The sequence below is a fragment of the Triturus cristatus genome, chromosome 1_2 (genome assembly GCF_964204655.1).
Source record: "Triturus cristatus chromosome 1_2, aTriCri1.1, whole genome shotgun sequence".
NCBI classification, from domain to species: Eukaryota; Metazoa; Chordata; class Amphibia; order Caudata; family Salamandridae; genus Triturus; species Triturus cristatus.
The window spans coordinates 972,270,757-972,284,715 of NC_140580.1; the positions used below are offsets into that span (position 1 = coordinate 972,270,757).

At 45.4% G+C, this 13,959-nt stretch overlaps 1 protein-coding gene and 4 non-coding genes across 5 annotated transcripts; all 5 read left to right on the plus strand.

Moving 5' to 3' along the window:
• Nucleotides 1-4,070: 4,070 nt before the first annotated feature.
• Nucleotides 4,071-8,465, plus strand: RPL12 (ribosomal protein L12). The gene is made up of 7 exons (XM_085610468.1): nt 4,071-4,236; nt 5,458-5,531; nt 6,164-6,262; nt 6,479-6,560; nt 6,985-7,071; nt 8,212-8,324; nt 8,420-8,465. The coding sequence occupies exons 1-7, from the start codon at nt 4,200-4,202 to the stop codon at nt 8,423-8,425; spliced, it is 498 nt and encodes a 165-aa protein (XP_085466594.1). The 5' UTR covers nt 4,071-4,199; the 3' UTR covers nt 8,426-8,465.
• On the plus strand, nt 5,255-5,379 carry LOC146868485 (small nucleolar RNA SNORA65). The gene has a single exon (XR_014968923.1). It is a non-coding gene; the product is annotated as a small nucleolar RNA SNORA65 (small nucleolar RNA).
• LOC146868486 (small nucleolar RNA SNORA65) lies at nt 6,617-6,745 on the plus strand. Its single transcript, XR_014968922.1, has one exon. It is a non-coding gene; the product is annotated as a small nucleolar RNA SNORA65 (small nucleolar RNA).
• Nucleotides 7,423-7,549, plus strand: LOC146868487 (small nucleolar RNA SNORA65). Its single transcript, XR_014968921.1, has one exon. It is a non-coding gene; the product is annotated as a small nucleolar RNA SNORA65 (small nucleolar RNA).
• Nucleotides 8,466-8,836: 371 nt separating the features above from the next.
• Nucleotides 8,837-8,967, plus strand: LOC146868488 (small nucleolar RNA SNORA19). Its single transcript, XR_014968925.1, has one exon. It is a non-coding gene; the product is annotated as a small nucleolar RNA SNORA19 (small nucleolar RNA).
• Nucleotides 8,968-13,959: the final 4,992 nt, after the last annotated feature.

A 13,959-nucleotide genomic window follows, 5' to 3' on the forward strand; every position in this document is an offset into this window, starting at 1 on the left:
CCAGCGACCCCCGGTGGAGATGGGACCGCACCGGGCTCCCCAACCCCAAAGACTGGCATCGGATTCTATCACCAGATCCGGAGCGGAGCCGAACAGGGCTCGTCCATTCCAGGCCTCCATGTGGTCTAACCACCAATGCATCTCGCTCTTCGCATCCTCGGAGAGAGGAATCAGATCTGAATAACGAAGACCTTTTTGGAGATGACGAATCTTCAACCTCTGAAGTGCTCTGTAGTGCAGAGGACCTGGGAATATCGCCTGAATGGAGGACGCCAATAGACCGACAACACGTGCTAACGATCTCAACGACACAGTCTGTCTGGAAAGAACAGACCTCAATTCCCTCTTGATGTACCGAATCTTTTGGTGTGGTAATAAAAGTTGACAGGATAGGGAATTCACTTGGAAACCCAGAAACTCGATTACCTGAGTAGGGTTCAAGATAGACTTCTGCGGATTGACTAGAAAACCCAGGGATTGTAAAAGGTCGATAGACCATTCCAGGTGTGCTAATACTGTGAGGGGGTTGTCCGCCATGAGAAGAATGTCGTCGAGATATATTATTAGGCGGACACCCCGAGCACGCAGACATTCCACTACGGGCCTCAGAAGTTTCGTGAAGCACCAGGGTGCTGACGAGAGGCCGAAAGGGAGAACCGTGTATTCGTACCAAATCCCCTGCCAACTGAATTGAAGAAAACGACGATGAGGCTCGTAAATGGGAATCGAAAGATACGCATCCTTGAGGTCGAGCCGAACCATCCAGTCCCCTTCGCGAAGAAGATCGCGCAAAAGATGGATCCCTTCCATTTTGAAGTGTCTGTAAACGACACTTCCGTTGAAATCCTTCAAGTTGAGGACCAGACGATTGCCACCCCCTTTTTTCTGAACCAAGAAAACATTGCTGATGAACCCTTGTGGGTGGGGAACAGTTGAAATAATTGCCCCTTTGGCGAGAAGGGAATCTATCTCTGCCGAGATAAACTGTTGGTCCTGAAGAGAAAAATGTAGAGGAGTTGGGGGGAGGGATTGATGTTGGGTCTGATAGAATTCTATTTTGAAACCCTGAACAGTTTGCAGAACCCAAGCATCGTTGGAGATTTGACGCCAGTTCTGGAGAAAAAAACGTATTCTGCCCCCCAGAACCACCTCGGAAAAAGGAATCAAACTCACCTGAGGTGTTAGAGTCTTGATAAGCACCTTGGTTGCCACCGGAACGGCCCTTCCGGAATTGACCTCTCCCTTTGCGGGAAGGATAGAAGTTTGAGCGGGAGTTGTAGCCGGAGTCCTGACCACCGCCTCTCTGGGACTGATAACCCCTCTGGGAGGGGTTATGGGAGCCACGGCCGAACGAGCGTCCCCTATTTCGTCCGGCCCTGGCAAAAACCGGACGAAGTGCACGCTTGATGGACGCTTGAGCCTTATCCAAACCGCTGAAGGTTGCAACAAACTTAGTGAGTTCCTTAAGAAACGGTTGGCCGAATAAAAGACCTTGTGCCACCGGACCAGATTCGGAAGTAGAGAGTTCCGCCAATTTGGGATCAATTTTTAGAAGAATAGAGCGGCGGCGCTCACTTGAAATTGCACAATTTGCATTGCCTAACTGGCAAATAGCCCTCTGGGCCCATTCTATGAGGTCATCCGGATCCACAAGGGAGGCAGCTTCCTTGGCCTGAAAGCCAAGATCAAGAATCTTGGTGAGGGGTCCCAATAAATCCAGCATTTTATCCTGACAGGAACGCCAGGATCTGTCTAGACCCTTTTTTGGATCCTTTGCAAATTTTTTCAAATAGGAAAGCATTGTGGGGTCAATTTCAGGAGTGTCTGCCAGGTGATCTGCAAGATCCGGGCGAGGGCACTCGGAGCGGAGGCGAGCCCTAACATCCTTTTCAAAGGGTTGACGGATGTGCGCCTGGACATATTCCGCTACCGCAGGAGAAGGAAGCCATGAAGACGAATGGGGGTGATAAAGCTCCGATGGTTCAAAGGTTAGGACCTGAGGGTGAGTAGGAGCGTCCACGTAGTGCTCCTTGCGAGCCTTCTTGCGTGGTGGAGGAACATCCTGGTCAGAAGAGGATGAAGGAGGACCTTCAGTGTCAGTCTGGCAGCCTGCAGAGGTAGAAGCGCCTACCAATGGAATGGAGGAAGCCTTTTCTGAGGCTAGAGATTTAGCCAAACGTTTAAAATCCGACCTATGCGGATTTACTGGGGACTTAGAAGAACGAGAAGAAGGCAACCAACCCTGTTGCTTGGCATATTGCGTCAAATGACGCTTCAGAGGGTTAATAGCGTGGACCAGGGCTTTATTAACGGAGTGCTGAACTCCTTGGTCCAAAGCCTCTACTAAATCCTGCTCTAGGAAACTAGAGCCCTCATCCTCAAAGGAGTAATCATCTTCATCAAAATACTCCTCCATTTTACCTTTCTTCACAGTAAAGTGAAATTAATGCCCACAAAATGACACTCCAATGTCAATATATATCACTATGCCAAAGGCACAATTCAGGGGGAGTGAAAAACCCCACAGCAAGCCACTTATAAGGACAGAAAAAACCTGACCAAAAAATAAATAAATTAATTGTGGAGGGAGGGCTTGCTGACAGTCACTCTAGGCAGTGCCTATGCATTATTGTACAGCCCCAAGCCTTAAAACAGCAAAGGGCGTCGATGGGGCTGAAGATAAACTGAGGCAGTGGGCAGCGGTGTGAAGAACAACCGATTCTGTCAAGGTCCGTGTGAAAACACGATTTGTAAACAAGCAAAATGGCCGCCGCGCATGCGCGGTAACGGCCGCCTCAGATTCAGTTGAAAAACAGAGAAGCACGCGCGCTAGCGCGAGCTTCTCAGCCCCTTACTCCCACTCCACCAAAACAAGGACACCGACGCTCGAACGAGCGTCACGACCTGGGGAGGTGAGACCACGCTCCCTGAATGTGCACCGCGCGACAAGCGGAGACAGATAAACCGCGTGAGACAGCGCGCAACAAAGTATCCAAGCAATAAACAAAGATTAGCAAGCGAGCGCGTCAAAGCGGTATCGCACAGAGAATAATGCAACAAAGTATCAAGAGTAATATGAAAAAGGCACTTAACTGGCTGCGGAGCAGCAAAGAAAGAGGACGTACTTTCTCCTATTGTATCTTTTATATGAGAAACTCTATGGTTGGTCACGTGGTACCCTGGTGCTCATGGGTACTGTAGTTTTTCGTTTCACAAACGGTTCTGATTGGCTGCTGGGCATTTCTAATAAAGAAATGAGAAAGCATAATCGGAGCCTCCTGTCCTGACATAGAATTAAAAATGCAATAGGTCTCGCCTTTCATTAAGTTAAAGCCATTTGCTTTACTATAAATTACCATAAGCAAAGCAAATGGCTTTAACTTAATCAAAGGCGAGACCTATTGCATTTTCAATGCTTGTTTTATTGGCAGCTGTGTTTTTGCAGGAGAAGAAAGACAAGCAATAATCCTCTCCTACGTGTCCTTAATAGAATTGGAAATTATTGCTGAATGCTAGCAAGTTTTTTATTCTCTTCACCCAAAGAAGTAAAGAAACTAGGGGAGAGACTGTTTATGGGACTGAGGTGTTGCTATTGGTTTTCTACAGTCATTTGTTTTGTAGTCCTTGTTACAGTTGCCTTATGGGTACTGTGGTGTATTCTTCTTAATCGCTACTTTGAGTCTGCAGATTTGACCATCTTCACCTCAATGTCCATCGCAGAAATGAAACTTTCCTTTGATGGGTTGTTTTTATTCTCATTTAGATGCGTGGCGTGCACGTCCCCTGACGTTTGTTCCCCAAAATACAATTTGAGTCCTGGGTCTTCATTAGACATATGTGCAAAACATTTTTTTCTGTAAATAGAAGTAGTACCAGCAGCGTTGCCGCCCTGGAAGCTGCTTCAGTCCACACGTTAGACGACGCCATCTGCCTGTACTAGACTGGGGAAAACAGTTGTTGGGGAACGCGCAGTTCCCGTACGGCAAGAGCTGCCAAGCCCAAGATGGCTGAAGAATATCTTCCAAAAAGATTTCTCGCGAGACTTTGGACTATATTACGTAGCTGCGAGATTGAACCGCCCTCTTTCTCGCTTCCTCTTGACGGTTGAGGTGCAACTTTACTTCGGTCGTCCCGAATCCGGGTTCATCCGACACCGAAACCGCAATCCGTGGCGCAGTCCGCGGTAGTACCTTTCCGCAATGCCTCCTAAATTTGACCCCACTGAGATCAAAGTCGGTACGTGAGCGGCTCCGCGAGAACCCCAGGGTACAGTGAATGGCTGACCCGGGATTATCGCGCATGTCCCAGGGCAGCGGGACCCGTGCACCACGGTATGGAGGTTTGGTGGGTAGGGCGGGATCTGGCGACCGTCTCGAAATGAGACCTTTGATGTTCGGGGTAGGGTTCTGCAGTTCTGTGGCGATCGGGGCCTATATCGAGGCTTTATTTTTAGGGTGGGGGGAGGCTATATGTTGAAATTGTATCCTTGTACGATATTAAGAGGATCATACCAGTTAAGAGCGTACGACAGCTGTTATCCCCTTAACTTCCACGTGGTCGCACCCTAGGTTATAGACCATTACTGGGTCAGTGGTGTATACTTTCCAATCTGCATGCTCTGGAACTGACCTTGCTTGTTCAAAGCGCACGCGGATGTAAAATAAACAGACTATCCCATCAAAAATGGTGTGCTACAGGCATAGTCTTGAACGCACTATGTATGATGGACATCCTAGCAGCCTTTTGTTTTATCTCCTATAATATGCAATAGGGGCTTAGGGGCAACCTTTTCAGTTTACTGGCGTGTTGTATTACCACCGTTTCAGCAATTTTACTGTGCCCGGTAGCGTCTTGCCTGTTCACGTCCATTCTTACCTATGGTGTTACCGGGCCAGTGTCATTTACCTATTGTAATTATGCTTTCAAAAATGTAAGCTGTACCATTCCATACTTGTATTGGTTTTGCCAATACTTTATACAAGAATGGAATAACTGATTCAACTGTAGCCAGTATTGGAAGATGTTCTTAGTCCAATGGTCTGCTAGTTTTTGAGGGGTATAAAAATGCATATAGGATTTACTTAACCCCCTCCCCCCGCAGTTAAACGCTCAAGTTGGTGTGAATAAAATGTATTACAGGGTGGGGAGCCTATGCTACGCATCCTTGCGCTCCTGTGTGATGGGTACGTTGGGGATCAGCCATGTTACGGTATTTGATCAAGTGGTAGAGCATGCTCATGAATGTATTCAGCCACCCGCCACTATGCCTGACTCGGTGGCAGTCATAATCCAGTGGTGTGCTAAGAGCAAACCCCAACTTAGGAAACAGGGTTCTTCTGCACTCATGGGCAGCTCTGTGCCGAAAGATTGGGTACACGTGCCACGTTCATATTGTATGTAAGTTGCTTTGGAAGGTCCGCACATCACCTCTTAATGTTTGTTGTGCTTGTTTTGCAGTTTATTTAAGATGCACTGGAGGTGAAGTGGGTGCCACTTCTGCTTTGGCTCCCAAGATCGGTCCTCTGGGTCTGGTGAGTTTTCTCCCATACACTACTCGTTACATCTGATTGTATTATGGACCTATGTGAAACAATCAAGATGCTAGATGTAAGGGCAGGTTGATCATATTGTATCTAAAGTACATTTCACTCAGGATACGGGACAATTTGTGCCAAGCTTCTGCGTGCATGCAATAAGTCGAATGCTTTTAAAGTCTGCTCTTCCTTCCTACCCCATGAACAATGCCCATATCGTTGTGCTTTTATATGCACGTTGGGCGGGAAGCAGGCGAGAAACAGCTGTACCATGTTCTCTAATAGGGTGCTGAATGAAAGTGAGCTGTGCAAGGCCGTCCTGCTGATCAAAAGGATTAGACAAACGTGATGAAGTAGTTAAAGCAAGTGTTAGTTGCCAATCCATGGCACGCCATGGGTGGGGCTGTAGGTCCATTGCACGTTAATGACTAGTAATACAGCTATCGCGGTCTAGTAGTTACGATTTGTAAGTACAGTTTTCCGGCTTGTCACAAAGCATGCCATAACGTTTAAAATGTACTACTTTGTTCCTTGTGTATCAAGGCTATGCCCAGGTAAAACCTGTCATGATACTCCTTCTGGACGCTGCAGTTGTGCAACCCTACATGTGTATTTTTTTTTCATCTTAGTCTCCCAAGAAGGTTGGTGATGACATTGCCAAGGCAACCGGTGACTGGAAGGGCCTGAGGATCACAATCAAGCTCACCATCCAGAATAGGAATGCTCAGGTAAAGGGCATGCCGTAAAATCTCAAACACTTTTTTTGTCTGCTACTCTTCCGAGTAGCTTTCTCTTGGTATGTCTACTCCATGTAACAGTAGAACTATCGAGAGATTGATAACTTGAATGTTATAGGGTGCGGTGGTGTCAGTACAACTGTTATGGGGTGCAAGTTAATAGAAGTAATAATTCTGGGTGACTTGAAGTGCGTTATTCGTTTTCAGATTGAAGTTGTCCCATCTGCCTCTGCTCTGATTATCAAAGCCTTGAAGGAGCCACCACGTGACCGAAAGAAGCAGAAGAACAGTAGGTTTACTTTGTGAACGTTCAATTAGAGGGGTGGGGGGGTTATTGTCCAGCCACCCGCCACTATAACAGTCTGAATGAAGTGACTGGGTATAATCCAGTGGTGTGCTAAAACTAAATCCCGCCTAAGGAAACAGAGTTGTTCTCTTCGTGGGCAGCCCTGTGCCGAAAGGATGGGGACATATGCTTAACCAAAACCTTTTTCAAATATTGGGGTGTGATGTGCGGGCGCGCGCCTTCAATGGAGACGATCGATTCTCTAAGTCGAGTGGACTCCAATCCTGTTAGTAAAGGCCTGAACGGGTTCTCACTGTCAACATCTGTAGTGACCTGCGAAGTGTTCTTCCTGCAGTAAAAAGTATAGCGCTTGTTACGAAAGTTAGTCTAACCAGCTTGCTAAAGATAGTTTTTCTTTCTCTTTTAGTCAAACATAGTGGCAGCGTCAGCATGGATGAGATTATTTCAATTGCCCGTCAGATGAGGCACCGGTCCCTGGCCAGAGAGCTCTCTGGTAAGAATTGTACCTTGTATATTTGTGATGAAGTGGAGGCTGCAAGCTGTACCTCCTTATTGATCTTTCCTGCTGTAAGTAAGGTTTGCACTTGTTACTAGTTTAGGTCACTGTGACCAGGACTTATTTTTACCTTTGGTCTGTCGCGTTAGCCACGCTAGATTATTGTTCGATCTTGTCCCCCTCCAGGTTTATTAAATACGAAGTATTTTCCCTGACCGGTCTTTCAGGCTACCAAGGGTCGAATTTATTCATGACAGTTCGATCTGGAGAACCTTGCTTGCAGGCACATTAGAATTCTGCTTCCTTTGTACAAGTTATTTTTCTTCCTTTTTAGAAGTTCTCCAGCCACCCGCCACTATACTGGTCTGAACTAAGTGACTTGTATAATCCAGTGGTGTGCTAAAAATAAATCCCATTTTAGGAAACAGGGCTGTTCTATTATGGATGGCTCTGTGCCGAAAGAGTGGGTACATGTCAATTTATCTTTAAAGTTACCTCGGTCTTAAGGAGCGTTTGTCCACCTGTCTTAGCTTATCGCTACCACTTTTGAGGAGTTGGGAGACAGGCTGTATTGGTGAAAGCCCTTCCATAAACTTAACTCTTAGATCACTGTATACCTAAATTGGGTTTTTACCTGCATCAAACTTCCTCGTGACTCAGAATGCGTTGTGCTATTTTGCAAGTCTGTCTCGCTCATTAGGTTGTGTCCTCACATACTGATTATGTCTCGCCTGACCCAGCGCATACGCTGGTCTGGCCAGACTTATTGAGAGGGCTCCAAGTGCTACCAGGCCAGCCTAGAGCTACAGTGCATGTCGCGGGCGCGCGCACCGCGATTACTTTCACTTTTGGGCCGCTTTGATGTTTGATCGCGATCACTTTAGCGGCCGCATAGCCAATAGGTCTCGCTTTTGGGACCTTATAATTATTTAGTTATGCCACGGTTGCATGGCTAAATACTTGTAAGGTCCCAAAGGCGAGACCTATTGGCTACGCCGATGCTTATTTTTATTTGGCTTGCAATTTATTTAGTTTGATCCCTGATTAAATGGCATTGTACAATAGTTATCTTACATTGTGAATGTCCTGTTCATGAACAAATCTGATCATAGATTTACAAGTAATGTTAATTAACAGGTACTGTGAAGGAAATCCTTGGCACTGCCCAGTCTGTTGGATGCAATGTTGATGGAAGGCCGCCGCATGACATAATTGACGATATCAATAGTGGTGCCGTCGAATGTCCAGCTGTAAGTAGTTTTTAAGGCATCCTTTTTAATGGAGTCCTATGTTTGTAATGCTGTTTTACTAATGGCTGTTTTGTTTTTTCTTTTCTTTCCCACAGAATTAAACACGTTGCATTGTTCAGTTTAATAAAAACCTGAAATGAGCACATCTTGCCTTGCTTTTTTTTCAAATGTGAAGGTGGTTAAATTGTAACATTTGGCTACATAACAGTTAGCTGTGTTCTTATGCCTCTGGTTATCTTCATTTCTGGCCCAAGCAGGTGGGGTTAGCGCTTAAGTACAATACATATCCTGAGCTTCTTGCTTAAATTAGGGGACATTCACATGCGTTTTAAAGGTACATTCTTCTGATTACATTTGCCAATAGTATCATTTCTAAAGTATATTTAAAATTTCACTAAAGCTAAGGTGGTGCCTGGTTAGTCACAGCTTGCTTGTGACCAAGAAGTCACATGATGGAATGGTTAAGTTATTAGTCATTTGTCAATTGAAACCATTATTGGTCCTTTTTATAACGGCACATTTCATTATCTCCGTTTCTTTGCCAGTGAGATGGAAGATATTTCTGATGTGCAAGAATAAAAAAAGGTAAATTAGCAGCGTGGTGTCTTCTGTGGCCACTGTTGTCAGTCACCTTCTTACAAGAGCACTAGTATTCCTGTTAAATCTGATATGGAAGCTGTAAATTTCTTTCCACCCCTTCCTGAAATTTACAGGACTTGAACTACAACCTAAATACTTCTGGAACAATCCAAATATCCCCCCCCCCCCCCACAATCTGCTAATTGGTTCGAACTCCAAGTTTCTTAATTGAAAAGTTTTAAACTCCGTTAATTAGATCAGTACAGATGCATAAACAGACTTTTTTTTTTTAAACAATCTTGATCGTACAACTGCTCCTGAAAAGTAAATCCTATAAAGTCTCCATTATATTAGGCATGACAACATGTGTTTGGAAGGGAAGCATCTTAAACCAGAAATGCAGTCCTAAACTACTATTGCAGGTGGCACAACTTAACTTCCTGGGATATTTTATGCCAGCATCCCAAATCTTTTCTAGTGCCATTCTTCCATCCAATTAAATCCTCTTAAGAGTATTATTTCTCTTTATCCGACAGGTCTAACATGCACTCAAATAGATTCACATGGCTTAATCATACAATTTGGCTAGTAATTGTGCATAACTGCATTTGGTCGTAGTATATCCCTGAAGTGATGTCATTACTGTTGAGTATCATTGGGAGTTATCCTGTCAGGTTTCTGAATTGTGCTGCTTGAAACACCGCTGTTTTTTCACTCTATTGCATTCACATAATCCCACAAAGTTCTTTACCTTGGTCTCATGTAGCGCTATATGTGCTCTCAGCTAGTGCTGTTCCCAGTGGTTACATGCCCAAGTGTTGATTTAGTGAGGGGTAATGGATGCTTGCAGGGAGCTACATGGGATAGGCTTGAATTAGCTGGGTTTTAGGCCCCTCTTTATAGAACTTGGATACTATCATGTCTTGGTGATTGACCGTGTTCAGGCTTGCAGATTGTACCAGACTAATATGCGAAATGTAGACAGCTGCTCTCTGGGTGTTCCTTAAATTGGTCTTGATGGTTGTTGGCAGTGCTGTGTAGTTGTCTTTTCCAGGAACTATGGCTGTGATATTGGGATATGGCGAGGTTCTCCTGTTCAGGACTTTTTTCTGGGGGGTGGGATGAGGGGGGGGGGGGGGGGGTTCAAATCACACCAATCTCAAAGACCACTAAATTTTTTTTTTTATTTAAGAGTTCAATTTTGTGCCTGATCTTGTAGTTTAATCGGAATACTTTTGGCAGGGGGTGGGTTGTGACCCCATTTCTACGGAAGTAAAGTGCAACCCGATAACTACTCAGCAAGATCATGGGGCTAAACCAGTTATTTTTGACGAGTAGCAATACTTAGATTCCAGGCATCAGTCTTAGGTTAAAGTTCAGAATTTCCTAATAGTTTTCGATCTGGTTTTGATTAGTAGATATGGCATTAAACAAATATTTTTAGAACTAAGTTGAAAGGTTTTTTTTGATCATGCAAGTGAGGGGGCTGATCTGGTTAAATGTGTCATTTATGGACTTCGTGTCACCCTGGACAGCAACAAAAAAAATCTTATAGCTGTGATTTAGCATCCTGAATATGAAAACATTTTGTTAAAGATAATCTAAGTTGGGAAATGCCTCCTTACTTTCCCACTTGTAGCACTACAAATAGACGATTTCATTGATTTGTAGGGCAGTGTAGAGTAAGAAGTGGATAATTGTGTTGAAGAATTGGTACAACAAGATACCCAGCGGCGCTTGGAATTCTAAGTAGTGACACAAGTGTAATTGTACACTGCAAGTTTTTTTTGTTGGGTTGATTTACAGGGTGCAGTTAAAGCACCCGCTAGTGTTTAAGCAGTTCAGTTTTGCACTTAAGGACAGGAGCTATACTAATTGGTTTTGCCTAATTTGCTTTCTTGGTTTATAAGTGGTGTTCAATGAAATGGTACTGTTGCTAACTCATAACTATACAACACCGTAAAATAACGGTTAAAAATAAGACTGTCATTCAAGGGTGTGGGGTGGCGGGTCACCGGAAGGAGATGTAAGCAACTAGAGGATATGGAATTAGAAGTGAACTAATCGCATCTGCCTCCCCGACACTTCCCACCAGCTTGCAGTGAAACAAAAGGAAGATAGCGATATAGCCAGAGATGCGGCCCAGGTGAATTACTGAACCACTCATTGTGTATATGAAATTGGAGATAAGGCCAGTAAATTGTTGGCATGGCCAGATAAGCGCGAGTTGGGCAACAGGTGGGTGGCTAAAATTGGGGCTCCTAATAATGTGAGACGATGCGACTGGGATGGGAATCACTGATAGAGAACCATTTAGAGGCAACTCTGTCCCTACGTCCACCTCCATGCAGGAGGAAGCAGCTGACTTGCTTTCCACCCTCCCCCCGCCAAGGTTAGACCCTCAAGATGTCAGACCTTGCCTTGATGCCTTAGGTGATTGGTACATTGCGATCCGGAAGGACATGGGTCCTAGTGGCCTTCTAATCGAGCCTTATAAAGCAGGCTATCCGGTACTGGCTGTTTCTTGTGCGGATGTATGATGAGTGTATAATGTGGAATTTTGCCCGCAACGCAGATTGGCTAACTTTGGTCGTACATTAAATGGGGAAAGCCCTGGACCAATGTGGTTTGTATCGACCAATTTCCCTCATCTACCCAGAGGTCCAAACTTTCGACCCCCCCCCCCCCCCCCCCCCCCCTACAATAAATGAATACACCTGGACCAATCCAGTTTTATGCCGATTAAAAGTACGGGGCTCCATCTGTCGTATCTTCGGGGTGCTGGGCAGAGCACCACCATACAAGACACAGTAATTGTGTTCTTAGACACTAAAATGGCGTTTAACACAGGAGTGGCCTTTTCTGTTTGCTTCCCTGGAAAAGTACAGCTTTGGCTCGCGGTTTATGTCCTGGGTGCGTCTATTATATGCTAAACCCTTGGCTTGTGTCTTGGTAAATGGTGACACGTTGGCAATCTTTGAGGTTGGGGAAGGCTACGAGACGAGGTTGCCCAACCCCCCCCCCCCCCCTCGGCACTGCAGTTATTTGCTCTGGCACTAGAACCCTTGGTGTTGTGGATCAGAGGTGACCCCTCTATCCGTATACTGACTTAGGCCCCGGATTGGTTGGACAAGATCTCCCTCTACGCTGATGACCTTATATATGGCCAAACACTGATCTTCACTTCACGTGGTGCTGCCTATTCTCTCTCTCTTCTGGAAATGCTCTGGCTACACCTTAAATTGAGACAAGTCATTGATTTATGTCCTTCGTGGGGAGCCCCCACGGCTTCCCCTGGACTGCAACGCTGGCATAATCTGACTGCTTTCGCTACCTGGGCATGTTTGTCGCGTAAGATCCAGATGTCTTCCACCAAAATAACCTGCTCCCTCCCCCTTACATCACCTCTGGGTTGACGTGCAGCCCTTGGAGACACTGCCCCATACTCTCTGGGTAGAGCTCCCCTCTTCAAAACGATGGCACTTCCCCCGTTTCCTATATGCCCTACAGAATGTGCCCTTACTTTTACCGACTCAATATTTCCAAATCATTGATTCTGAGGTCCGATCACTACTTTGGAACGGCGGCACACCCTGAATTGCCCTGCAAAACTCACATGCAGCTGGTACGACTGGGGTATTGCTCTCCCTGCAATTTAAACATATTACTGGGCCCACCGTCCCATTGCAGACCAAGCGCACATAATGTTTAGTTTCAATATGGTGGCAGGCAATTACGTGAGGGTGTTATATGGGGGGGGCCTAAGCAGTTACCCTTCTTTACCCTGACCACCTCCAGTCTTGATCTGGCATGTAGCAACTGCCGCGTTGGGCTGGAAGGGTAAAACTACACTGGTTACTCCACTGCTAGAATCCTGCCACTTGGGCATGCTATCAAGTCAACCCGAATTTAATAAATGGGACCTGATTGGTCTTTCTGCAGTGGTGGGGGGGGGGACGACGGGACGGGGGACATGTGGGCGAAGGGTGCGGTGGTCTCCTATGGTAAATTGCAAGTAAAATACCCCCTACATGAGGGAGAAACGTTCCGATATCTTCAGGCGCGTAGTGCGTCAAACAAAGCCATCACCATAGGTTTCGATTTGCCTGTCCCTTCACCTCTAGAGGACAGGCTTCTAGACTCTTCAGGACAAGGCCATCTCTTTGACCTATTGCAAAATACTCTTAACTTACCGGAACCTCTCGATAAACTCTGCACGAAATGGTCGGCGGGGGGGGGAAGGAGAATATACACCTGATAAAGATTGGTGGGAGGCGGCAATCCGTCCTCGCTTTAAGTTTATACAATTTGAAATATTCCACAGGGCCTATTACACCAGCACAACACTTGTTAAAATGGCTCTGAAGATCTCTCCGCGCTGTCCCCTGAGACTGTGGCTCCTTGGGCACTTTCTTGCACCAGTGGTGGGACTATCCAATTCTTCAACAGTATTGGGGTGAGGTTTTGTCCAGAATGTCAAATCAATAGAACCCTCCCCTCGACTCAGTATTTTAAACATTTGGGATTCCGCCAACCTAAATTGCACCGAACAAAAATGGGTTTCTTTGGGCTGTATCATAGCAAAATGCAATATAGCCAGAACATGGAAGGGGAAGTTGTGCCCTGACACAAGGACTGGGAGGAGGACCTGGACCTAGTGCATGCAGGCAGAGAGGGTGATATACAAGAGCAGAGGATGCCCAGGCAAATTGATTAAAATATGGGGCCCCTGGAACGAAAGCAGAGGGTTTTGTCCACCCCCTTTGACGATTTCCCCATTCAATGTTGATAAGAAGGCACTTTAATGATGTAATGTCACTATGTGCCCGTACCATTATCTGTATTGTTTCTTTTTAGTTTATTGATTACATGTATGACGTGTCTAGTATGTGATGCTCATTTTGACAACTGGTCTTTTTTGCGTTGATGCTTTTATTGTAGTATAATTTTGTTTCTTTAATAAATGTATTTTTTAAAAATGTGATGCGTTTTCAAGGCAACATTATTTTAGAAATTATTTGAAGTAATTTTCTAGTTGAATTAGTATAAAAGAATG